Below are 27,389 nucleotides of genomic sequence, written 5' to 3'. Positions count from 1 at the left end.
GTTCAGCTTGGACTACATGAAACCCTGTCTCAACATGCCCAAATCTATTTAATAACGTCTACCATGGTGATATAGCTAAGGAGGAAAAGTTAATGTTAAAAAGAAACAGAATTTTGGGTATTGTGGCACACAAGTTTAAGGCCAGCCTGTGCTATATAATGAGTGACAGATTAGTCTTTGGCTGTGTAGCAAGTCCGTCTTAAAAAAAATAAAAATAAAAAAGCATCAATATAATTCAGTTTTCCCTTGTGTAATGTTGGTACCGTACATGCTTTAGTTGTAGAATCTTCCCAAAGGAGAATTGTGAAGTAAGGACCAGGGCTGGGTATGGTGGCCATCTTTTTCTCTTTGGGTTTCTATTGCTGTGGTAGAACACCGTGACAAAAATGTACTTGGGGAAGAATATACTCTAATCCTAGCACTGTGGAGGTTGAGACAAGGAGATCACAAGTTGAAGGCCCACTCTGGCCTCATAGTGAATCCTAAATTCACTGGATTCTACATGGTGAGGAAATGTCTCAAAACACAAATTACTTAAGCTCCAGGACATCGGGTGTATGTAGGTACATATTACTGTGAAAACCCTGAACATGGATTTTTAGACTTCTTCAAAGTCTGTAAGCTTGGCAGTTGGATTATAGATCTGATCATAATGCATTTCAGTTGGCTTCTTTCTAAGGGTTGCTTCTGTAAAGACTACTAGCAGTCTCCAGAATCAGTAGACTTTAAGCATCCTCCCTCTCTCTGACCCTCTAGAAGTCTAGTCCCCTCACGTTACAGCTAATGTGATCCCGGATGATGTTTTACCATTTTCTAGCTTCATCCTTTTTCCTGACTCTTGAGAGCCATTTCTTTAGAAGATCTTTAGAGTCTTTCCTTTAGAAGATCCCTGTTCACCTGCAAATAAGTGAGCAGGTTCTAGGTGATGGCTGGCAGTGGATGCATGCTACTAACTCAACAGAAATACTTACAGACTGAGTGTAAAGTATTTAGTCGAGTATCTAATTCTTGAAGTGTTTTTAAGGCACTTTTCTGAAAGTGTTCAACATTCTTCTGTTGCTGGAGTCTGTACGTAACACCCAACCCATGCTGTTAGGGGGAGCAAGATGCAGGACTCCATCATTTCCCTGTGCACAACCTGTTATTTTAATTCAGGAAGTACTGTTTCTCACATGCCTGCTCCTGTGCTAGGGAGGAAGTCTGAGGAAACCGCTCACTCATAGATCATGTGCCTCGGCCTTTGTTCTTTTTCCTCGCTCCCATGACCTAAAGGGACTCACACTTCCCATGTTCTTCCCTCGCGTTTCTTTTTTTCAATGAGTTACTTTCATTTTATATTACCAGCTCCTCTGCCCGTCCTGACCATGTATGTTGCTGCAACCTTCTGAATGTACTTTCTTCTTCTTTGCTTAAAATCACTCTTCCCATTGATGGTGGTGCCACGCAGACTATTGGGCATTTGGACTGACACGTCTTCCCTCCCTTTCTCTGCAGCAGGGAGATCATATAGGAAGCTGGGGTCAGTTCGAACCCGGGACCCAAATCACCTGTAAATCCATGTTTTTAATGACTAGATTTTGAAGCTGAGCATGGTGGCACATGATAGAATCCCATCATTCAGGCAACAGTAGTAGCCTGTCTCACAGAAATATTTTTAAACTTGCTTCTTTAGGAATGTGATTGGCATGCATTCAACTTACAGTATGCTGGCATATGGCCAGGGATGAAGGATAGGTCCGTATTGCATTCCTGACACAGGAGGAAGCTTGCTTACACAGACAGACCCACCAGGCCTTATCCAGAAGGAAGTTAGGATGAATTTCTTGGAACTTCGGCTAAGCAGCTCAAAGCAACAAATGGTCAGCACAGGATGCTGGATGGGATTACATAAAGACAGAAGGCGGCCAGCACTGGTTTTCCTTTGTGAAATGGGTTAGGAAAGTGTGCTCACAGCATTGGCCTTGCAGTGGGTGCTACTGCTGTTTCTCTGGAAACTCGCCCTCATCCTCCCATTCTTGACTGGGGGCCGAGGAGCTCGGGGCTATGATAACTGTGCTGTTGAGATGCCCTCATGTGCATGCAGGATACTGGAGTATGTCAGAAGGTGCTGCTGGTGAAGCAGTCACTTTTTGATCATTTTGTTTTGTTTTTTAAACCATAGAAACATAGGAAAATATACTGTTTCGTTATTCATCGGGAAACGCAAATTTAAACTACTACACACCCTCTGTAATGGCTACAATTAAAAACATACAGTCCAAGACCAGGATGGTTATGGAGTAACAGGACCTGTAATGGGTGGCTGATAGCCATGGAGCCATTTTGGAAAACAATGTTCTAAAAAGTTAAGCATGCATTTATCACATGAACCAGCGTCTCCACTCCTCAGTATTTATTCGGAGAAATAAAATCATGTCCATACCAAGATTTGTAAATATGAGTGCTCACAGCCCTTTTGTTCTTAGTGGCCAAACATTAGAAACAGTTTCTCTCTCAAGATTTTTTTTATGTTATGTGGATAGGTGTTTGTCTGCATGTCCTGGTGTCTGGGGAGCATGTTATGTTCCCTAGAACTGGAGTACAGACAGTTGTAAACTGTCATGTGGTAGTTTTACAACCAAGAACCAAACCTGGGTCCACAAGAGCAATACAGTTACACTGTTTCTGGATAAGCAAATGGTGCTGTACTCCTATAAGAGGATGCTCAAAAATAAAAATAAGGAACTAAAATAGAATACACCTCAAAAGTACTATTTTTAAAGAAGCCAGAAACAAAAAACTATGGACCATGTGATCTTATTTATATGAAATTCTACAAGAGTCAGAACAGTAGTTCTAGAAGGCATATTAGTGGTTGCTGGGGTTTTATAAGGACTGACTACAAAGGAACTTGAACTGCTGTGGGTCCTACAAATACTTCCAGTACATAATTAATTGCAGAGGGTACACAACTATATGCATATGTTAAAACTCATCCAATTGTCATATATAATTAGTGAATTTTAACCTTTGTGAATTACATCAATAAACAAGACAAAAGAGATCCAGAAAAGTCTAAAAGACAAACTTCCAAATAGTATACCAGTGCCCTCCCAACATAAAATGATGGATGTGTGTCAGTCAAATGACCCATAGGACACTTGGGTATGGCTAGGGACATTCCACGCTGTAATATAACATCATGGTTGGTATTTCTAAGGAACAGTTTCTTCATGGTAGAAACATGACCATTAATTTGATAAAATTAAATGTAGTTATTCTATTATGAAAATCACATCTACATATGTATATCTGTATTCCCAAATTTTGAGATCAGTTTTTAAATGTAAACTAATGAGAAAAACAGCCTTTCTGAGGACGTAAATATAGAATACCAACCATGTCTCAAAAAAAAAAAAAAAAAAAAAAAAAAAAAAAAAGCAAGGCAGCAATAAATCTCAAAATTATCCCCCAGAAACCTAAGAAATAACTCCAGATGAAAAAACAACTGTCCGACCAGTAGAAAGCTTTCCATAACCTGTGACCATATGATGTCAGAGCTCGATGGGATCCTGTAGAATGCTGCTGTCAAATCCCACCCAAGAAACAAGTGTGAGACTTGAGGGTTTGGGTTTAGATAAAGACCATCCGTGGAGAGGCTTTTACCGTCAGCTCCCGCTGATAACTTATTACACATATAAATCACTAGCCCAGCTACTGTGCCCGGAGAGCACAAGTTTCCATCTTGGATCTCTCTACTTCTGAGTTCATTGCCTTGAGAAGACTGCAGACAGAACAAAAAGCCAGGTTTTAAGAGATGAGATGTTTTTGAGGCCATATTCTTTGATGTTTAACGTTGTCTTAGTTGTTTCTACTGCTGTGATAAAAATACCCTGACAAACCAGCTTAGAATAGAAGGGTTTGTTTTGACTGACGGTTGCAGATTATGGCCCATCACTGCAGTGACGTCACAGCAGCAGAAGCCTGGGTGCAGCCGTTCACATTGTCTCTGTGGACAAACCGCAGAGAATAATGAACGTTTGTATTCAGCTCAATGTCTCCCTTTTTATATAGTCCACCATCCCAGCCTAGGGAATGGTGCCACCCATCATGAGCTAGTCATCCCTCCTCAAATGTCCCACTCAAGACAATCCCTGACAAGCATGCTGTAAATCTCATCACGTTGACAACTGAGATTAATCGTTACAGATATTTATACCCCATGATACAGTTATTATAAGGTATTTTACATTTTAAGTATACGTCTCAGCAGCCACACTTTTTCCTTTTGGACTTATCTAGATAAGCCCTCAGCCTGGTTATAGTAGATTACTAAAAGTGATTGGTGTATATAACCACAGTTACTAAAGACACTTTGCAGAATGATTGAAGCTATTCCCTTAAGGAACCGATGGTGGTGTGTGTGCACATATATGCATGTGTATGTGGAGGCCAGGGGTCAGCCTTAAGCGTGTTGTTCCTCAGGATGGCTGTCCACCTTGTGGTGGTGCTTGTTTTAGTATTTTGTTTTTAAGATTTATTTTCCTCTCTTTCTTTGTCTGTCTCTCTCTCTCTCTGCATGTGTGTATGTGTATGTGTGTGTATATATATATGTGTGTGTATATATATATGTATATATACATATATATATATATGCATATGCATGCATGCATGCATGCACACACACATAGCACAGCACATTTGGGGATTAGAGGACAGCTTGAAACAGTCTCCCATAGGGGTCCCAGGACTGAACTTGGGTTGTCAGGCGCTACCCTCTGAGCCATCTCACAGCTCCTAGCTGATTAGTCTAAGTGCTGCTTCAGCGGCACCCCTTTCTGGGCAGCTGTGAAGCTCCACACTTCTGCAGTGTGCACACGAAACACTGTCCGTTATGAGCTGGAGAGTACTGACCCACTGCATCTCTCTTTCAGCATCCAGTGCTTGATGAGCCCATAGCCGAGGCCGTCTGTATCATTGCAGACACGGACAAATGGACTGTCCAGGTGGCCACGAGTCAGAGGAAAGTGGTGGACACCATGAAGCTGGGCCAGGATGTCTTGGTCTCTAATCAGGTGTCCTCTTTACTTCAGTCCATTTTACAGCTCTATAAGCTTCACCTTCCTGCCGACTTTGTAAGTATTTGGTCTTTTATCATCAAAAAAAAAAAATGTAATTAAAGGATAACTTTTATTCACTGTTTTGATGATAAATATCACAAATTTAGATTTTTTTTTTTTTTTTTTTTTTTTTTTTTTTGGTTTTTCGAGACAGGGTTTCTCTGTGTAGCTTTGCGCCTTTCCTGGAACTCACTTGGTAGCCCAGGCTGGCCTCGAACTCACAAAGATCCACTTGCCTCTGCAGATTGTTTTTAATATATTGAAGGTTAGTATTAAAGGAAAGTGGAACATGCATCATCAAAGCCACAGACAAGATAGAGCTCTGATGGAGCAGAGGACAGTATCATCTAAAAAACAGATAGTAAAGTAGATTAGAGGGAGTTGAGCCTAAAAGGAAATTTAAAATCCTTCGTCAGAGAACGTACAGACGGATCCGAGGGAGGCCAGTTTCTGAGGGGATTGTAGTTTGTTCTGTTTTGTGTGCGCCCTCCCAGTCCATCACAGGTGAATGGAAGCCGTTCAAATTTGAGAGAACTTGGTAAGAACTTAAAACATGGCGTCGTCAGTTGTTCCTTTCCAAGTGGGATCTGTGATCGCTTTTGTAACATTTTAAACAGAAGTTAAAAGCAGCCTAGAAAGTCCTAGAAAATTATTACCAGCACTCCCGTAGCCAGTGGGACGTACAAAGCAGTTCCTTTTGATACGTGATAAGTGTACAGAGAGGTTGAAAGAGATATTCAGAAAGTGAGAAAGAAAAGTTTGACAAGGAGAGGAGCAAAAGGCACATAGCTAAGCAGCCAGGTTGTGCTGGCCTTGGGGACACACACCGTGTGGAAGGGCCAGCCTTTCCTGCTTCCTCCCCTTCTGTGCAGGGTTACTCTTTGCAGCCAAGCCTGAGTTCAAATTCCTCTCTCCCTCCTTGTCTCAGGAAACAGCACAGAACTGTTGAACAGCAAAACGGGAAGTTGGGGATCAGTCAATACACGGATTCCCAGTTCTCTGGTCCTCTGTCTATACTCTCACGGCCAGGTCCTCACTTGCACCACTCTCCACACACAGTGAAGACTGATGTAGGTGTTCTGAGGGATGATGGTTGGGAAAGCAGCGGCAGTGTAGTAGAGGAGAAAGACCTGGGGACATCCCTGGCTGTCACTTCTGTGTGGCTGACTTTGAGTGTCTCTGGAGCTCAGGTTTCTTGTTTGCAGCACGAAGACAGTACAGGCCTGTTGTGAGAATGCTCTGAGAACCAGAGAGAAGGTACCGCTTTTCAGACTGTCCACACCAGCACAGGGGGCTGTGAAAGCCACTTAGCGTATCAGTGGGTGGGCAGAAGAGCCGGTTCCAGTTCTACTTAGGAGCCATGTAACCTCTCAGAGCCTCAGTTTCTTCATCTGTACGTCTGGAGGAACCATAGAATCTGCTTCAGGCTGGGCGCTGGCAGAGGCAGGCGGATCTCTGTGAGTTGGAGGACAGCCTGGTCTATAGAGCGAGTTTCAGGACAGCCAAGGCTACGCAGAGAAACCTTGTCTTGAAAAACCAAAAAACAAAAAGAATCTGCTTCATGGGCTTAGGAAAATTAGTTAATACATGTGAAGCACTTGGAATACCAGGAAACAGGTATTTATTGGTATGTGTCAGTGACAGACAATATTATGGTGTAAAAACTGGCAATGCCTTTCATATAAGTCTTTATTTGGCCCTTAACTGAAGCATGCTCTTGCAGGATAGGATGTCTGTCCCCAGGGGTAGCAGAAGTACTCAGGGCTATTATGATCTTCTTTTCTCCTAGAAGCACTCTGATTTTTTCTTACTCTGGATCTTGAGTTTCCTTTTCTGTAAGGGAAGGAGAAGACATTAGACCCCATGGTGGTTGGCTGCTGTCTGTACAGATGCTGATGCCAGATTCTCTAAGACATTGTGCTCATTGTGTGACATCTTAATTGTCAAAACAATAAGTTATAGAAAATTATTTTTGCTTCATCTGGTGTATACATAACTACTTAGTAATACATGAATGCCTACGTAACCCAGCAAAACCAAGATCCAAGAGAACTCCATCTAAGCGTGACTTATGTGAAAATACACAAGGGACTCTTATATAGAAGAAAATAACTCAAATTTTAAAGTTGAAAATGGTATCCTCTCAGGAGTAAAATCCTACAAAGAAGGGGAAACCACTAAACATAATCCTATTTGATTATGAAGCTTTAAAAAACAAGTTTTTGTAAATGTATTTTTTCCTACATTTAGCATATATTTCTAGACCCAACATTGCATCGTACATTTTTTCTGTGGACTGAAAACACTATACATAAACCACTTTTAGCCATAAAGAATTCAATATAATCTGAATGTTTCTTGGTATCTTATAACTCTAATTTAAAAACTTTGTATTTCACTCCACAATGAACCAAAACTCAGTAGGCAATCCCTGTGCCGTTTACCTCTGCTTACTTAGGGGAACGGTTCTGAGATTGGTGTCATCCCCCGCCTTGAGTAGTTCTTACAGGCAGTTGTGGTTCATCCCAGCATAGTGCACCTAAGATGCTAGCCAGGGAGAACCTGAAAAGTGTCCACACCTCACAGACACTTTCCCCCATCCTGATCAGCCCAGATGGACAGAATCAACATTCTCAAATGCATCTGTTAATCTTTTTACCTTGCAAATAAGAGGCCTAATGGTCTAGAAGGAAATTATGCATGATGGAATTACCCTCCCAAAGCCATCGGGTGTCTCTCAGAGACTTGGGGCCACTGTCTGCCTAATGCAAAAGCATTTGCCACTGGTGAAAGACACAAATGGATGGCCACAGTTCTCTAACCACCGAAGCTAAACACAGTTCCAAGGGAGAAGGTGTCCCCAAAATAATTGTCTCCTTTTGTTATTAAAAACCTAGTTACAGGATGCTCTCGAAAGCAAAATAGAAGTCTGAAGTGACCTTGTTCCAGTCATTCTGCTTCTGGGAATGTATTATGCCAGAAAAATCTGAAGTACAGAAAGAAAACAAGAACTAAAACATTTTTCACAAAATTGTAGCCCAAATGTAGATTGCCTCATGGTTAAGTAAATAATAGTAACTTAACATTCTTTAGAGCATTAGTGATAAAAATGGTATAGTAAGCAATTCTTAAATATGAGATTATTGGTAAGTTTCTTAACAAGAAATTTTGTGAACAAAGACATAAAGATGAGTACAAAAATAAATCCACTTTTCAACCCAGAGCTCACTGTTCAGTAGGGTTTGGATCCATGTAAGGAGGAATATGGCTTTCAAGAGAGCTAAAATGATGATGGTATTGACTCCTAGACTGGTTCCAAGAATAAAGAGTTGACAATTTAAAAGCCAAAAAGACAAGGAATGTTCATGCTTATGGAATGAGTTCAATTCTGTAAAAGGTTTTTCTTTAAAGATACTAGAATGATATTATATAAAAATGTTAATAGCCATGTTATGAAAACCTTAATCTGGTAGTTTGGGGGAGGGTATTTGAAAAGGGAGTGGTTATAGCTGGTGATACAGAAATGAAGGAGAAGCCCAGCTTTTGAAGATCCGGCAGATGCTGAAATTGTCGTCCTCATTGTGAATGCTGTTGACTTTGCAGTGCATCATGCATCTGGAAGACAGACTACAGGAGATGTACCTTAAAAGTAAAATGCTTTCCGAGTATCTCCGGGGACACACACGTGTGCACGTGAAAGAACTGAGTGTGGTGCTGGGGTGAGTTCTGTGAAAGGCTGACCTTTGTCCCAGGGGTATGGACCATTGTCTGTCTGTCTGTCTGTCTGTCTGTCTGTCTCTCTCTCTCTCTCTCTCTCTCTCTCTCTCTCTCTCACACACACACACACACACACACACACACACACACACATACACACACGACTTATTGGCCTGTGCCGTTCTCTACCTACAGGTTCAGTAACTCTCAGTGTGCCCAGCAGCATTTGATCTCACTCTGTCTCTTCATCTCTAGTGACAGAGTAACAGTGCAAAAGTCACAAGCTGTCAGGGGTAGTGGCAGCTTGTCTCATACTGTGGAGGAGGTGGGAGGCACTTCCTGTGGACCTCCTGGGTTCACCCCACCCAAGAGAATGCTTATTCATTACTAAGGATGCATGCCATCTTCTGAGGGCATTTGCCACACTTGAAATTCTGACTTGCTTCATTTTAATTTCCAGGGTAGAAATAACAAAGACTACACTTAGGAAGAATTTCCCCCATATCCCTGAGGGTGACTCTGCTAACTTGCAATAAGAAAATACCATGTCTATAATGTCGACCTTAATTTTCTACTAAGCCTGATAAAGTTTTGTTTTGTTTCGTTGGTTTTGTTTTGCTTTTTGAATGAGTTGTTTGGTTTTGAGATGGGGTATCACTTTGTAGCCTTATGCTGGCCTTAAATTCAGGATCCTTTGGCTTCAGTCTGTCTACTGCTAGGATTACAAGCATGTGCCACCATGTCTCCTCTCAAAGTATTATTATTATTATTACTATTTTATTATTTATTCTTGTGTATGTGTGCAGGTGTGCTTAGAGGCCAGAAGAGAGGGGTATCTAATCCCTGAAGCTGAAATTACAGGCAGTTATGAACCGCCTGACCTGGGTGCTGGGACCGAACTCCAGTCTTGGAAGAGCAGCATGTACTCTTAACTGCTGAGCCATGTCCAACTCTTACAGTATTGGTTTAATCATTAGGCCTTGAATTCTTGTCAGATTTTCTGTCTTTTACAGCTAGATGGGACAGTTAGAGCGGTGACTGAGACAGTGGGAAAAGCTGTATCACTGTGAAGAGACACCATGACCAAGGAACTCTTGTAAAGGAAAACATTTAATGGGGCTGGCTTACAGTTTCAGAGGGTTAATCCGTTATCACCATGGCAGGGAGCATGGCGGCATGCAGGCAGACATAGTGTTGGAGCAGTAGCTGAGCGTTCTACATCCCGATCGGTAGGCAAAGAGACTAGGCCTGGCATGAGCCTTCAAAACCTCAAAGCCCATCCCCAGTGACACACCTCCTCCAACAAGCCTACTCCTCCTAGTCCTTCTAATCCTTTCAAACAGTGCCACTCTGGTGACTAAGCTTTCAAATCTATGAGCCTGTGAGGACTGTTCTTATTCACACCGCCACACCTGTCATACATTCTTTTGTGGTAATTCATTTAAGAATATTTTCCTGTTTGGAGGCATTGAGATTTTGCCTTTAACCTGCAAGGCACTTCAGCTGTCTTCCCTTGTTCGCCTCATAGTGTAATCCTGCCTCAGATTTCCCATTGCTAAAGGACCCGGTCCTACTCTCTGGCTCGGACAAAAGGCCGTTCTTAGCCTTAGAAAAAAAAATTTAATTTTGAGAGAAACGGTTAGGATATATTCCACAAATTGAAACTCTCGCTTCTTCCCTCCCACACCACACCACAGCACTTTGCCATAAGCCATATGGTGCCCACTGTGCGGTAGAGGCAGCCCACGCCGTGACCGTCTGAAGCCATGACACCTCTCACTAGTTTTCCTTTGTCCTCAGCACACTGTGGCTCAGCTGCCCAGTAAGTCACAGAAACCTTGTTTGAAGACCCTGCCTTGTTTCGTTTCTGATTTGAGTTTAGGTGCCAACGCAGTGTGCCTTCACGAGGAAGGCGATGCGGAGGGACCCACAAAGCACAACATGACGATGGTGATGCAGGGAATAAGAAAGGTCCCTGGCTGGGCTGGACGCCCCCTGCTGCGGGAACAGCAGCCTTCTCCCCCACTCTAGCACTGACCTCCTTTCGAAGCAGTGTCTTCTGAGAGGTCTTTTTATTGTCTCATCGTCTCCTCACACTTTTTCCTTACATGTTATTTATTTAGTGCGTGTGTCTATGTGTGCAGGAGCATGCATGGGCCAGGGTGCATGTGTGCCAGGGCAGCTCGCCAAAAACAGTTCTCTCCTTCATCATGTAGGTCCCAGGGATGAAACTCTGGTCGCCAGCCGTGACAGCGAGTACTTTTACAAGCCGCCATCTTGCTGGCCCTCATTTACATTTTCATGACTTTTTTTTTTTTTTTTTTTTTTTGGTTTTTTTTTTTTTTTTTTTTTTTTTTTGGTTTTTTGAGACAGGGTTTCTCTGTGTAGCTTTGCGCCTTTCCTGGAACTCACTTGGTAGTCCAGGCTGGCCTTGAACTCACAGAGATCCGCCTGGCTCTGCCACCCGAGTGCTGGGATTAAAGGCGTGCGCCACCACCGCCCGGCTCATTTTCATGACTTTTAAAAGATGGTCTAGACTAGAAGAAGCTGGTGCCTAGAAATGATACTTTCTTATGAAATGATGTGATTTTTAAAATGCTATCCCTGATTTTTTTTTTCAACACTCAGGATTGAATCTAACGACCTGCCTCTGCTGACGGCGATTGCCAGCACTCATTCTCCTTACGTGGCGCAAATCCTCTTATAACCGACTGCAGGGCAGTTCTTGGAAAAGAATCCGAAAGGAGTAAGCTCTCAGTGGCGGCGAGGCGGTGAGAACACGGAGCAGACATGGAGCTGCCGAGGAGTGGCCGTCTCGTCGGGGGCCTGTTTACTCGACGCGGTGGCGATTTGTGATTGTTCCAGGGTACTCTGAGCCACGGTTTCCGGGGAATCAAAAGAAAGTGACCTTTCTGGTGGGAGGCAAACGCAAGCACCACGGTGAAGCCAAGCAGACGCCCTCCCGCTGTTGGGCAGAAAATTGAGGACTGACTTTGGAGTAGGGATTGACCAATGGAGAGAACATTCCAGAAGGAAAGTGTTTCCTGCTTAAGCACGAGAGAGCATGAAGTGTCGCTCTGAGAAGAAGCTGTGGATTCCAGCTCGGAGCTCTCTTTTAACAGACGGTGACGTGAAGAAAGCCACCTTGCGCCACCGTCTGCTCTGTGTACCGTTTGGCATCGGATGTGGAAGAGGATTGCCTGTCGGGAAGAGAGTGCTTTGGAGAGCGAGCCACGGTTGTCACTCCTCAGAGTTTGCCGTGGTTCCCCGCAGAGCCACGGGCAGGTCCGAGGGATTGCTGGTGCAATAAGCCCGAGCGTCGGTGTAGCGCCCCCTGGCGTCAGGTGCCGCGAACAGCACCGCCATGTGCAGTCTCACGCGGCGTCTCCGGCTTCAGCTAATTTAGTGTCTTCAGCCTTCGCCAGAAAGACCTTTTACCAAAGTTGTTCCCATGAGCTCAGGCGAGCTTCTCTGGCTGAGCTCTCCCGGCCCCAGCCTCTTCCTCCTGCTGGTCCACGCAGATGCCTGGCTCTGCCGTAAGGAGCGTCGGCCTGCTGGGAAGCGAGCCCTGCAGCAGCTCTGAGGAAGGGAGCAGGCAGCGTGGACGTTTACAAGCAATCCATGTGCGATCTCAGTTTTTACACGATCAGCTCTGCACTTTTTAATCCCTCTGATATTCTTTTCAAAACATCTTTCCGGAAGTTGACTTACTTGACCATTTATAAAACTGAACCAAGGGGAAGAACTGTAAAAGTCCCATTGGTCATAAAGCCTAAATAACCTTAGATTACTGAGCATAGAACAGTCTGTCCAAAGACTTTAAAAACAAAAACAAATCTGATGTTTAAAAGACAGGAGCCAGTCAGGTCGAGTCCAGCACTGTCAGCCCCTCAGCCCTTCCCATGTGTCTCTGGTGCCTGAGGAAGTGGGATGGTGTCCGGGGGCGCGAGCGACTTCATAGTTTATGTCCTGATCCACGTGACGTGATTGTCTCTCTTCATTACAAACACAAGCTGGTTGAGAGTAGGTGCTCCCTGTGCTACTGAGGACAGATGCCCACGTCATCTCTTAGTGGTCGGCCAGGGCATGGGCTCTCCCCCTTTCCCTGTCTCTCCTCTTCCCTCTAGCTCTCTCGCTTCCTCCTCCTCTCCCTCCCCTTCCCCTTCCCCCTCTCTCTTCCCCTCTCACTCTGCCCTCCTCGCTGCCCTCACTTTCTGTGGTTTGTGAAAATAGACGGCGCCTCAAGGCACTTAAGACCTTTAATTTGCATTTTGTGCTTTTCACAAAATTGAGACGTCCCGTTCTTTTCTATTACCTGACATCTGAGTTGCTGTTTTCAGTGGGCGGGCTCTGTGATGTCACGTTTGCCAGGGGCTCCCACCTGTGGCTCAGACCTCTGGGCGCTCGCTTCCCCTTGGGGTGGATGAGTGCTCAAGCAGAGGTCAGGGCCTCCCGCCCTGGCCGGCTTTAGAGCGCTCCCCTTCTTCCTCCTGGCTTCTCTCATTTACATGTGGACACTGCCTCATTCTCGGTCTTCCAAGTTGGGGGGGGGTTAATACAAATCAGTTCAGTTCTCGCGTAGATACAGTAACATGTTGACAGCCAGACTTTGGGGAATTGAGTCGTCTGCGGGTGGAATCTCAGCCTCGTGCATAAAGACTTAGCCCAGTCCTTCAAGTCCTGAAAAAACTAAACCTGCCTCTTACTCTAACGTTCCAAATCTCAGAGAAACAGCCAATGGGAAACTCCGGGCGTGGGTCCTGTAGAGGTTATCTCAGTACCTTCGGCCTCCACTCTTGCTGCAGAGAAGGCTTGCTGCTCCTCTCCTGGCTCCCAAGGTGTGGGATGTCCACGTTTTCTTTGTCTTAAATTCAGCCTCTTCTCCGAAGCAGAACAACAACAAAGCATCTCATGGGCTTCCGTTGATGCACACCCACACCCCGCACCACTGACCACTGACGGCTTTGGTTTGTCACAACTGAAGAGTCTACAAAGGGGCCCCACCTTCTCCTGGGCCCAACTCAAGGGAAAAAAAAACTTTAAAAAAAAATGTTTCAATAAAGAAATCTACCTCATTTGACAGGATTCCACCCACCCTTAGGGTTTCTTCAGCTCTGAAGTCTCACCTGCTGAGTATCGCTCAGCAGCGCCCTGCTGGTTCAACTGAGCAGGCTAGTGAGGCAGGACGGAGCAGAAGTGTCTAAGTGTTCCTGCGATGACCTCTTTCCAGCATGTTGCAGTTTTATATTTCATAAGTTGCTAAGTGATATGAATGTATAGGTAATTGTGTATGTTTTAAAAAATGACAATGAAAAACTTAAAATGTAGCTTCCATACATGTGCATAATTCCAAAGTATCTTATTTGATCAGTGTTAAATAGCTTTTGTACAGCTTTAGTCCATTTTTCAGAGGTGTGCTGTTTTATATGGAAAGAACTCATCTTCTCCCATCTCATGGAGCTGCTGTTTACACATCACAACTTTTTAACTTAGCGTATTTTTCAGAATTAACTTTTTTGGAGGGAGGAAATTCCCCACTTGCTAAATGATACTAAATTGTTGTCTGGGCTTTTAAAATCAGGTCTTTGGGTTTTATACACTAGTCTATAGCTCTTCAGGTTCTTCATTAGTTGGATGCACATAAAGAATATCAAAGGACCCTTAAATTCTTTAAAATATCTGGAGTCTCCACCAGGCACACTCTGGTATTGTGTTCACGCATACTTTCATCATTACATTGGAAAGGCCCGTAGCTTCTCTTAGTTAATGTGAACCATTTTTTGTTGTTGTTGTTTATTTTTACTGCGCTTGGTGGAGAGGACATTTTCTACAATTTTTGCCTAAAGCAGCCCCCTCTGAATGTTGATTTTTAAAATGTCAAAATTTGGTGAACATCTGGAACATGCATTTGCATTGTGTTTAAATTTCAGTGTTTTAAAAATGAGAAAATCCTGGGATGTATTATTATTGAACTTTCATTAAGAGAAATTTATAGGACTGTTTTTTAAATCAGTTGAATGGATACCCACGTCAGTGTGTGGAGATTTTTTTCTTAAAACAACATTCATGTATTATTTTAATCCATTTTTCTGTGACATTTGGTGCAATAAACTTTTTGAATTTATCTTGCACATTTTCCTGGTGCTCCATGATTTGTTTGTTGCATTTAATCAAATACAGTCTTTAAATGGCTTGTGGTGAATTGAGGTCATTATAGGTCAGTAACTTGGGAGTTCAGGGACATTTGGTTAGCACCCTGGTGAGTGAGAACACTGGCCCCAGCACACTGTCAGGATTTGGGCCAAGAACGTCAGGACACATGTCCTGGAGCCTGTGGAATGCCCCAGGGCCAGTCTGTGTGACCTTTAATTGCCCTACCTGACATTCATTGAAGTGATAAACATGTTTTTAATGGTCTAAGCTGAGAATTTGTGGTTTCTACCTGACGTGAGACCTGATGGTGTGTTGGAAATCCATCCTCCACAGCTGTGGCCCTCCTAAGATCAGGACACCAATACAGTGCATGCCTGTCAGTCGGCAGCTCAGCTCCTGCCTGCATGGAGCGCTTTGCACACACATAGGCATCTTTCAACCCAAGCTCCTGCTCCAAAACTCAAGTGTGTAAGTCGCATATCCAGGGGCCAGGAGATGGCTCAGTGGGTGAGGGGGCTTGCCGCCAAGCCTTATGATCTGAGTTCGAGCCCCAGACCCCACATGGTGGTGGAATGAGAGAATGACACATGACCAGCAAGCAACTTCGTCATGTGCTGATGGGGGGATTTTTGCCACAGTGTGACAGCTCCATGGCACATCTTCAGTAGGACAGTACCCAGGCAATTGTGTGATGCTTATCCACCTGGGTACCAGCATGCTTCTCATCATCTGGTTTTGTGACTGGAGAAAGAATCTTGGTGTTTTGTTTTGTTTTGTTTTAGCCTGGGATTCAGTAGCTGGCGCCTCCTTGCAACAGAGCAGGTGAGGAGCATCTGCTGACTCCGACTCCTCCAGGACAGAGCTTGGACTATGGTGGGGCTTCCCCTTCTTGTACTTTGTGACATTGGCCTTCCCCTTTGTAGCTATGCATGGGGCCCCAGCCTTCCTGGCTGCAGTGACTTCTCAGTGTCCCTCCTCAGCTCTCTCACTCTCCATCTACCCTTCAAGCTGGAAAAGAGAAGGAAGTTCCCAGCTTCTGCGTATAAGCAATCTGGAAGCCGTTTTAAAGCATGCCTTTTAAAAGAGGCATGTGTACACACAACACAGTCTGTATTCTCCTTTGGTTTCCTACTGCCTAGACTCTGTATCATTTAATCCTCACAACTGGGTGAGATGGGTACCGTGGTCGTGAAGTTCATGTGTCAAGTTGGCTAAGCCATTCTACTCAGATTCTTGGCCAAACGCCAATATTGCTCATGCTGAGGGTATTTTTTTTTAATGAGATTAATATTTAAATCAGTAGCTAAAGCAGATTCCCTGCTGTAAGTGGGTGGGCCTCATTCAGTCAGTTGAAGGGCTTAGACATGGGAAGAACAGACCCTCTCCCCAACCTCCAGGAAGAGGAATCCGCATCCAGATGGCCTCCAGATCCAACTACAGCATCAGTCTTTTGCTAGCCCCAGCCTGCCAGCCAGCCCTATAGCCAGCTCTAAACCATGGATTTTCCGGCTCCTACATCCCGCAAGCCAGTTCCTTATGATTAACCCTCCTCTGTCTCCTCTCCAAGTGTGCACATAGATCCCCTGACTCATACAGGTATTGAAGAGATCAGTCCAATGGTACTTATAATTAAAATGGACTTGGGTGGGAGCAGATACTACTGTATTGTCAATTTATAGAAAGTAGTTTCTTTTATCTCTCCTTCCCCACGCTCTCTTCCTGATGATCCCACTGTGTGGTCCTGCTTGCCTATAGTTAGCTATGTAGACCAGGCTAGCATTGAACTTGGGACTATCCTCCTGTCTTTGACCTCCCAAGTGCTTAGATTAAAAACATGAGTCACCAGCCTTGGCTTAGAATTAGACTTTTGAATATCTTTAACATAATAAATAGCACAATTAACTCCATACTGTGAAATTCTCCTCTGCTCTGCTACCTGGCCCCTCCAAACCTCTCACACTAAGCTCTGAGGGTGCAGCCTACACCCCCTCATTCCTATAGCAGCCTGAATATCTTCCCATACCTGGTCTGATTCTGTCTCAAATTGTCACCTTTCTGCCTTATCCAATCCTTTCCTCTTTTTAGTTGAGTACCCTTATGCTCTCCTAACTCACCTCCATTTCATACTGAAGAGTTCTAATCGATTCTCATCTGTGCTGATTTCCAGACCTTTCTAAAATGCTTTAATCCTGTCCCTCTCTTCTGTTTAAATAGCAGCCCAGTAAACCCTGAGAGCGTTAGCATTCTGGACTCAAATGTGTTAGCTGTGTAGATGAATTTCTAAGTAGTCTTATTAAATAAAGAACACGGAGCCAAATATAGGGGTGAAAGCTGTAGAGATCAGGGAAATAGTAAGAGCCACCAACCACTTAACCTCACCAGCTCTGTAGCTTCCAAAATGCAAACTACTTCTTGTCTAACCTGCACTTTTTATGCCCTGCTGTTCTGCCCTCTCATTGGCTCTTAGCCCAGCTACCTCACTTCCTTGTCACTGCCTGTCTGTACAGACCTCCAGGTCTCTATGGTTGGTACTGGGATTAAAGGCGTGTGTCACCACACTTGGCTGTGTTCCCTAGTGTGTCCTTGAACACACAAAGCCCCTGCCTGCCAAGTGATCGGGATTAAGGGCGTGTCCTATCACTGCCTGACTTTGTGTTAATGGCTTGCTATTTCCTCTGATCTCCAGGCAAACTTTAGTTATTAACATACAAATAAAATGTCACCACATAGCTGATCCATCCTCAGCATCATCACCAGGTACTCTGTACATGTACACACACCCTGTTACTGGGGATTGAACCTAGGTCATCAAGTATGCTCGGCACCACTGAATTATATCCCCAGCCTCATTTTTCATTTTGAAACAGGGTTTTACTAAGTTTCCCAGGCTGGTCTTGAATTCAGTATAATCCAGGCAGGCTCCTGCCTCAAGCTCCTGAGTAGCTGAGATTTACCTAACCACCACTGGTTCACCTTTTCTTAACTTTTAAGAAATAGGATCTCACTGTGTCGCCAAAACTGACTCCAGTTTCTTTCAGCCTCCTGAGTAGTTGAGACCACAGCACACACCACAGCACCCAGCTTCTTCTCACTCCAATACACGGCCATACTGAAGCACTTAGATTCTCCTGAAGACAGTCCAGGGCTATGAGCGTGGCCCTCCCCGTCTCCTCCTTCCCCTTGTCCAGCCTTCCCTTCTGTTCTGTCTCCAAATTCAATTCATGGTCAGGTCCTCTGGCACCCTAGGACTCAAGGTCCCCAGACCATCAACAGCCAGCGTTGCCTGGGAGCTGGACAGAAATGCCGAGTGGCAAACCCATTGCGGACCTACTGACCCATAATCTGCATCTGAATTCAGTCACCACTGGGCTGGCGCACATTAGCATCCGAGGATCTGTTCTCCAGCACAGAGGCAGTGAGGGAGTGACAGAAAGAATGCATCAAGTAAAAGAAATCAGTTTTTTGGAAAAGGAATACATTAGCCACTGGAGTTGCATGGTGTGTTGGAATTTGGAGGGCCTCGAGAATCCAGGCCGGCTGAGAGTGGAGGAGAAGTGAGTGGCGTCGAAAGCGGTCTATGCCCCTAAGGTTTACAACATTTAGGTCACTACTGCTTACTGGGAAGTAAAAAAAAAAATCAAGAGGGAAGAATAACAAATGGAAAAGAAGACAGAACTTGAGAGATGTGTGTAATGTTTAAAAAGAAAGGAATTTAGCACGAGAAACAAATTTGCCCAATTGAATTCCAAAAACATTTGTTAGTGCATTCTAGGTAAATGTGTACAAGAATGCTTCATACTGTTAAATACCCTAAGTTGCACTTTTTACAAATAATGTAATTTAAGCCTTCAAGTTTGTAAGCAGAGAAATACATCCAATAGCACAAACATCCCATTTCCAACTCCGAAATATGCCAGCATGGAGGCACATGCTATAATTATATCACTCTGAGGTGAGGGCAGGGGAATCAGGAGTTCAAGGTCATCCTCAACTCTAGAGTGAGTTTGAGGCTAGCCTGGGAGACATGGCAGACCCTCAGCCTCTCTAACACAGTAATGACTACCAGCATTCACCGTTGCCTGAGTGGGAGGTGGCGTGTGGATGCTTTTCACATGCTGTATTCATTATCGGCTTTTGAATATGTAAGAACAATTGCTTGGAGTTACAACCATGAAGAGGGGTTATGCAAAAGAAGGTGGAAGTTTTTCTCAAATAACCGCAACTCTGGGAGCCTCCAAAAACACACATGAGGATAAGGAGTTGCTAATGTATTCTGAAATGTTAAGAGAAAGCCTGCCTGACGCAAAGTTTATTTTGAATGGTACAGTACTTTTAATTTTTTTTTAGGAAGGGATGTAACTGTACTCCCTGGGGATGAGTTAAACCCACATCTGGTGGCACACCATTTGTCAGGGTTTCCTATGTGCCACACAACCTGAGTCAACCTGTGTAGAGACAGCAGACAAACCCACCTTGAGAAAACGTCCTGAGTTTTCCTACCGCCTTCGAAGATAGGGGTGTCACAAAAGATGAAGACTGAGACACAGACGCAAAGAAACTTAGCAGATGACTAACTGTGATGCCTGACCCTCGCATAAGTCTTGGCTCAGTCAAATTTGATTATGAATTGTAGACCTAAATCTTCAAGCTGTAACCATGGAGATATGGGAGAACATCTTTGTTCTTAGGGAATCTTCCCTGAAGCATCTAGAGATAAAATGGCATTGTGTCTGCAATTGCCTCCAGATAGTGCACGGGGTGGGGTGTGTACACATAGATGTGCAGAGTGAGGGAGAAAATACATCAAAGCAAGTAGAATGAATTGATGGGTCTGGGAGAAGAGCATAAAAGGAGGTCTTTGCGCTGTTCTTGCAAGATTTCCTCTGTAAATTTTAAATCATTTAAGAGTAAAAAAAAAAATCTTTTAAGCAAAAATTGTAATGCAAAACATAAAAGCTTCGTTTAGATTTAGTGGGTGATGGGCGGCATTTGGAACTAATGTGTGATCATACTCAAAACGAGTCCAATCATATAACTAACCCAGCGCTCCTTTACACAGGCGTCCGTCATTACCTCTATCATTGCCTTCCCAGAAGTCAGCCCATGAGGAAGTTAGCACCTGAACTGCTCCCATTTTCAACACAGTGTCCCTAGGGCCAGCACCTTCCCAGAGAACAATTCAGCTCCCTCACAGAAAGCTTCAAAGAGTGATGGCTGATGAGCGGGGCTCTCTGGACACAGGGTAAGTTCTGTGCTACTGCATTCCAAAGGCTCTTCAAGGAAGCAAGATGACACTCCATGTACAAAACAGGCGTCTGAATGGGTGTGAGCTATTCTAGTTTCCTTTCTATCATAGAAGCTTTCTGTCAAATTCTGTATTAAACACCAGACACTGACAAAGTGCACTGTGCTGGGGGATCGTACAGAAAGCCGAGAGAAGACTAGTTTGTACACAGACCTCTGAAAATGGCAGTGGGATATATACTTACACATCCTGTACTTGATTGTTCATGCTCCAGATTCTTCAGGAAAGTTCCTGCTGGGTCCCCATCTTATTTATTCTTAAAAGCATGTAAGGAGAGCCGGGGGGTGGAGGTTGGGGGGTGGAGGGGTGGCGCACGCCTTTAATCCCAGCACTCGAGAGGCTGAGCCAGGCAGATCTCTCTGAGTTCAAGGCCAGCCTGGTCTACAGAGCAAGATCCAGGACAGGCACCAAAACTACATAGAGAAACCCTGTCTCGAAAAACAAAAACAAACAAAAAGCATGTAAGGAAATTACACAACTTGCTAAGATTCTGAAGATAACTAAGGGGAAAGTCAGAAGAGTTACAGGTCTGCCTCCATCCTGCAGGCTGTTTTCCCAGCTTTTGGAAATTAGGGGCCTGACCATCCTCTCTAGGTCAAGCCATGTGGTGGATAAACATTTCTAGTTATGGGACCACATACCCTCCTGTTTTCTTACACTGTGAGACTCATACCCAGCTCCCCAATGTAGTGTGTACTTACAGAAGAAATCTACTCTAGATTACAGGCTGGTTTGATAGGTTCAAGGGTACTATGAAACTATTAGAATCAAATGACACTCTAGTCTACTACAGCATGACTTGTCTAGGAATGATTCAGAAAAATGGCAGCTTACCTTCTCTTCCTTCCTTGGCAGTTTGGGCAGCTTGATGGGCAGAACGGGCCTTGGAGATTTACTCTCTTGAACAAGAAGAGCCCTTTTGGAGTGTCTCTGTTCAGAGTCTTCGTAATCACTCATATTCCAGGCAAGAAAGCCACGACTGTATCCTCTCTGCTTATCCAGGACTGAAGGCCTCGGTTGCCTGCAATAGGAACAGGTTAGTCGAGTCATATGGAAAAAGATCTAGAAACAGCGGTCAGTCTTCAGTGGGTGACATTAGTTTGTTTCTCACTGTTTGAGGCCATTTTTAGCCACAGGGCCAAGGAGATCTGAAAACCTGGCCTGTGTGCCTCCCGTTGAGAAGATTCTGGGTGTTTCCCCCACTCTGCGTCTCCAGACGTCCGGATGCTGGACCTTCTAGGACCTACCCGCCCCACAGGCAGCTGATAGAAGTCATGAACACAGCCATCTCCCCATAGCCCCCGGAGCCCAGTCAGAGCCACATGCGGGAGCTACTGCAGGGCAGGAGGAAGCCGAGACCTGGTGAGACCGCTGGGCGTGTGACTGCTGGTTTTGAGGTTTCTTGGACACCCGGAAAGTGCAGCTCCACCAAGTGCAGCTTTAGATGTTTTAGGAAGAAAATCTCCCAACCATGGGCTTTGGGTCAGGTTTACAGTATCAGCCTTGAATTCCTCCTGTGGAGTCAGCTTTAGTCCAACCAGGAAACGGTTGGTCATCTCCACAACAGTCATACTTTAATGCCAGGGGCACTTCTTGCCTGGCAGGCTGGTAGTGAAGCTTGTAAGGTCTACGGCTGGCTGGATGATTGATGGCTCTTCTCCCCCAGCACCCTGCATCTTACCTTCCAGCACTTGAAACCTAGCCCGCAGGGAGGAAGCACTGGCTCCGTTACAGCTTGATTTCTTCGCGTCCTGAAACCCGACGACATGGCACCTTCAGAAACAGGGTCTCGTCTAGTTCTGGTGGACAACCAAAGCATTGGCCTGTTGGCCTGTGCAGTTTGGGGGACCTCTCTGGTGAACAACACAGAAGGAGGTGTCCCACACCTTTCCATGGCTTTGGTCTCTATAGTTTCAGCTGAGAAGTCAGTTTTTGAGTCTCTATACATGATGTCACCATCTTTTAGCCGTTTTCCATATTCTATCTTTGCATTTGCCATTCAGGTTTGACCTGGCGTGTGCAGCTATGGATCTGTTTATCATTCTGAATTCTGCTGAGCTTCCTGAATATTTACTGGCTTTGGCAGTGGCAATGCTGTTGCCCAGTGATGATTCTGATGGTATTAAAAGTGCCATATGTGTCCCCTGAAGTTTCTGCTCAGGTAGTTCAATGGTCAGCCAGTGGTGATGGCCAGAGAATTTGAGAAATGCCTTGACCCATTGGGGCTTCTGGTCTTCTTATGTGTTGAGGTCTATGTCCATGTCCCGGCAGGCAGATTACAATGAAAGCCCTTGCTTACTCTTTTGCATAATAGTTTAAGTGAAAGCCCAGGATGATCTTAGGCCTTGCTGACACTGTCCTTCACAGGCATACAGCCTTCTAGTTTCCTAGAGATGTGCTGACACTTCTTACACATCTTTTATGTACATCCTGTTCTCTGGTTCTTCCCTTTAAGATTTTCAGCTGCTCTTGGCCCCAACTTCTTACCCTACCAATAGCCATGATATTGGATAACTGCTGCTGATTTACTTTTGACAAATGCCCATGAGACAGAGATGTTTATATGTAAAATCAGCTCTTAAAAACTGAAAATTCTTAGAAAGGAGCTTTTCCGGGGATTTCAAAACAGGTTAACTATGACATTTCTCTGTGTATGTGGCTTTCCCAAGGTCTTCAAACCTGTGTTCCACCTCCCGTGATCGGTAGGTATCTGTTTCTCATGGCTCTTGTCTTTTAAGGCAGGTGGTATTCAAGCCTGCCTGGAGGTATGAAGAAAAAGTACAGGCAGCTCAACCTCACACATCTTGAGGATCATGGGCACTGGTTGTTTTGTGTTTGTTTTTCTTTTTGTCAATGTTTTCTACAAGCATATTTTTGAAGGTCCTTCCTCCAGCATTTTTTTTTTTTTTTTTTTTTTTTTGGTTTTTCGAGACAGGGTTTCTCTGTGTAGCTTTGCGCCTTTCCTGGAACTCAGTTTGTAGACCAGGCTGGCCTCAAACTCACAGAGCTCCGCCTGCCTCTGCCTCCCGAGTGCTGGGATTAAAGGCGTGCGCCACCACCGCCCGGCTTCCTCCAGCATTTCTAAAGTGTCCCCAACGACGTTGAGGAAAAGGAGACTCATCTAAAGGCGATCGGCTGTGTCTCCTGTGTCCCTCCTCCACACGTTGCACTTGGCCTTGCGTTCCCCTTAGTGCACCGTGGTGGCTCTTGGCATCACCCTCCTGTCTGCTGGACTGATTCTTCTGCACACTTTCTAGTCTGGTAGCCCGGCCGCACTGTGATGATGAGCCTTGTCCTCCTCAGGGAGTCCTTGTAGTTTGTGTTTCCAAATCTCTTCTCTCCAGCAGTTCTGACTTCTCAGGTGATTTCATTTACATATTTTTCAAGTACATTTATTTCTTTGTGTGTCCATGTGTGCCATGGTGCATGGACAGCTTGAAGAAGTCTGTTCCCTTCTTCTGCCATGTGGGTCCCAGAGATCGATCTCAGGTCATCAGGCTGGGCAGCAAATAGCTTACCTGCTGAACCAGCTCTTCAACCTCATTTATATTCTTTTGGATTTACTAAAAAATAATTTAATTTTCTTCCCTGTTAACACTCATTTTTTTCTTTCTAAGATTAAAAATTTTGTGTATTTGAGTGTTTTTCCTGTGATTGTAATGCAGGACCTACAGAAGCCAGAAGAGAGCATCGGATTTTTTTTGGGACTGGAGCTACAGATGGTTGTAAGCTATCCTGTGGGTTCTGAGAGCCAAACCCAGGTCCTCTGCAAAAGCACCAAATGCTCTTAACTGCTGAGTCATATTTCTAGCATGAGTTTGTGTGTGTGTGTACTCATGTGCATGTGGGCATGTCCGTGTGTCCGTGTGTGTGTGTGTGTGTGTGTGTGTGTGTGTGTGTGTGTGTGTGTGTGCACGCGTTAGCATGCATGTGCCATGTCATTGGTCTGTCAGTCCAAAGATGACCTTGGGTGCTGTGGAAAAATCCCTTTGTACAGAAGCATATGAATCTCATATGGGAAGCCTTGTTGAAACCAGGGGACCTCGGGCCTGCACCACCCATGATCCCTGCAGCCCACAAAGAATCTTCTGCCTCACTACACTTCCTGGACCAGCATCGGGAGCAGCTGGTGGCCCGAGTGACATCAGTGGACCCTGTCTTGGACAGCCTGCATGGTGCTGTGCTGAGTGAAGAGGAGTATGAGGCGGTGCGGGCTGAAGCCACCAACCAAGACAAGATGAGGAAGCTCTTCAGCCTCAGCCGGTCCTGGACCAGGGCCTGCAAAGACCGAGTCTACCGAGCTCTGAAGGACACCCATCCTCACCTGATCATGGACCTCTATGAGAAGTCAGGTGGTGTCTCTGAGGAATCCTGACATCTTAGTAGCTGAGGAGTGAGCACTCTCACTTGAGTCCTGGCTCTGCTTGACCTTCCTTTGGCACTTGGTTTCTTCATCTATAAACCAGTGGCCACCAGTGTTGCCTTTCAAATGGCAATGTTTCCAGGACACCTCTTAGGGACCCAGATGTTCCCTCCTGGCCTCCGTCAGCCAGATGTTTACATTTGGGTGAGCATCTCAGTAAATGTCCAGTGGAGCCAGCAAGTCTATACAGGCCTTGTCCAGCCTACTTTATGGTGTGAGTGGCCAGTCTTGAGCCCATCTGACCCAGGATAATTCAAACTGTCCTGGAGAGCATGGGAATGGAGACAAGAAGATGATACTTTCCCCTAAAAAGTGAATGTTGTGATGGTGTTCCTGCTGAGCTGCGCCTGGCCTGGCTCCAGAGAGTAGCACCTAGCCCTAATCCATCTTTTGTTTAGCAGACACCTTTGGCTTCCCTTGTTGCCCTCCATGTGAATCCTGTTTCCCAAGGATAAAAAGGCCTATGCAAAACATGGTTCAGGAAAACCAGAAAACCATGGTACCTGATGTTAGTTTTCTGGCTGCGTTGTGTTCTTACCCTGCAAGGAACGTCACGAAACACGACAGAATCCGCTTATAGAGTTTATTAGAAACAGAGGATAGAAAGTGCGCAGGCCTGTGGGAGAGACACGTGCGTGGAGAAGGGGGCTGGGGAATATGGCGCCGTGCTTTTAAAACCGGCTGGGGGCGTGGCCAGGTCACGTCACTACTCTACGTGTGTACGTAGGGCACATAGTGGTGCCGCGCGCTTGCATCACCATGCAACGTCACGGGACTCTGATCACTCGAGACCCCTTGGCCCGGGACATCCGGGCCCACCAGTATCCTAGCTATGGGACGCTCTTGATGCGGAAGTGGGTGGACGGAAGCGTCCGCCCCGTAGATGGAACCGCGTTGTGAACCCTTCACCTGAGAAATCGAGGAATTTGCACTTGGCATTGTATTGTTGGGAGCCCCTTACAGGTTGTTTTGAGCATATGGAAATTAACTGGCCAAACTGTTTTGGAGAGAAATAAAACTGCCCTACGCAAAGAGATAGTGCTTTAGTCCTTTGAGGCTGAACCCCCCTGCAGCCATGAAAGGCTAGATTCATTCTTAAGATGCCTCTCAGTCTTCATTTCACAGACCCGCGTGAACCCACACACCCATGTCATGACCACACAGTTACAGAATATCATATTGAAAGACCCTAACCCTTCAGGCTTACACCCCCCCCAAGCCCCAGAAGAATGAGGAACTAAAAATCTAGTTCCAAGGGCAAACTGACTCAGCCATTACTCAACCACCCTTACCACAATATATGGAGATTTCTGTTAAGATATGTTGCTCAACTGTGACTGGGATAATTGCAAGTATTCCAGGAAAGACCACTGTAACCTTTGTGTAACCTTCACTCCTGCCCTGATACCCCCCAGAGGTTCCGAGGAAAATTGTGCATGTGGGCATGATTGTACCTACCCTGTGATTAGGCCATAATCTTGTGAAAGTAGCCCCTAGACATGAACCAACCGGAACAAAATTGCATGGGGATTGTAATCTTATGGCTTTTGTGGGTTTTCCTTTTCCTTTAAAAGTACCTATGTGGCTGCAGTAGGGCAGGGCTCTTGCTCTTGGGAGGAGAGTAGCCCGACTGTACGGCCACATCAATAAACCTCTTGCTGTTTGCCCAGGAAAAAAAAAAATCCCTTTGTACACTGTGCAGATCTGCCGCTGTGATTGGTTTAATAAACAAACTGAATGGCCAATAGCTGAACAGGATAAAGTTAGGTGGGAAAGCCAAACTGAGAAGGATGGAATGAAGAAGGGGGGTGAAAAAGGGCTGAATCAGAGGGGTCACTGGCCAGATGGAGAATGAGTCAGACATACAGAATGGGATAGAAGTAAAGGCCATGAGCCTTGGGGTAGTACATGAGTTAATAGAAATGGGTTAAGTTGTAAGAGCTAGTTAGTAGCAAGCCTGAGTTATTGGCCAAGCATTTATAATTAATATAAACCTCTGAGTGATTATTTAAGAGCGACTACAGGACAGGGAAACCACCATTTACAAATGGGGGCCCAACGTGGAACGGGAATTTCCACATGAGACCTAAAAAGGCTTAAAAAGGGATTCTAAACATACAAAAATGGAGTCAAGGGCAGCTTCTTTGAACCTGTCTTTTCTCTGATTGGCTCTGTGTGCTGGCAGTGAACAGAGGTATGGCTCCTTTAAGAGACGGCTTCCAGACTCAGTGCTAATGAAAAAAATGGGTGGCTCTTTGGAGAGGCTCTGCTGCCAAACTCCTAAACAGTGTTTATGGGCAGCAGGAGACATGCTATTTGGTGGCAGCAGGGACCCCACAACTTCCCAGGGTTGGGGCAATAAGCGTGACTCTCATTGGTACCTTCTCCATGAAGCTAGGCTCTCAGAAAACCAAGAGGGGCAGAGCAGGGGCCAAAACCACTGCTTTGGTCCTGGCCATACCACTTAGCAGTTTAATGTCTCATAGGATCAAAAAACAATACAAATATACAATAAAGACAGGTTCAGAAAGAAAAAAAAATACACCTCTAAACAGGTTACACTGTGTTTTAAAAAAAAAATGACATAGGCTTGGGAAGAGAGAAGAGAAAGAATATATACAGCCTTAGATTAAAAAATATAGTTTTAAAACAATAAAGTCCTTAAGAAGAAATAGAGTAATAAAGAAATCTG

General features: G+C 44.9%; 2 protein-coding genes across 6 annotated transcripts in view; one reads left to right on the top strand and one right to left on the bottom strand.

Moving 5' to 3' along the window:
* The window catches only part of Fnip2 (folliculin interacting protein 2), a 118,959-nt gene extending 104,012 nt beyond the window's left edge, over window positions 1-14,947 (top strand). For all 5 annotated transcript variants that reach the window (XM_028880108.2, XM_028880106.2, XM_028880107.2 and 2 more), the window contains 3 exons: window positions 4,914-5,114; window positions 8,703-8,818; window positions 11,445-14,947. In XM_028880108.2, the coding sequence (XP_028735941.1) occupies window positions 4,914-5,114; window positions 8,703-8,818; window positions 11,445-11,523 (396 nt within the window). In that variant the 3' untranslated portion in view covers window positions 11,524-14,947. The remainder of the gene's footprint in view (window positions 1-4,913; window positions 5,115-8,702; window positions 8,819-11,444) is intronic.
* Window positions 6,771-27,389, bottom strand: part of C6H4orf45 (chromosome 6 C4orf45 homolog) — a 129,472-nt gene continuing 108,853 nt past the window's right edge. Inside the window, exons 4-5 of the mRNA XM_037206677.1 lie at window positions 21,109-21,295; window positions 6,771-6,932 (exon numbers count right to left, since the gene is read on the bottom strand). Of these exons, the coding sequence (XP_037062572.1) occupies window positions 6,885-6,932; window positions 21,109-21,295 (235 nt within the window). The 3' untranslated portion in view covers window positions 6,771-6,884. The remainder of the gene's footprint in view (window positions 6,933-21,108; window positions 21,296-27,389) is intronic.

This window comes from Peromyscus leucopus, chromosome 6 (assembly GCF_004664715.2).
Source record: "Peromyscus leucopus breed LL Stock chromosome 6, UCI_PerLeu_2.1, whole genome shotgun sequence".
NCBI lineage: Eukaryota > Metazoa > Chordata > Mammalia > Rodentia > Cricetidae > Peromyscus > Peromyscus leucopus.
This window is presented reverse-complemented; position numbering and strand designations above follow the sequence as displayed.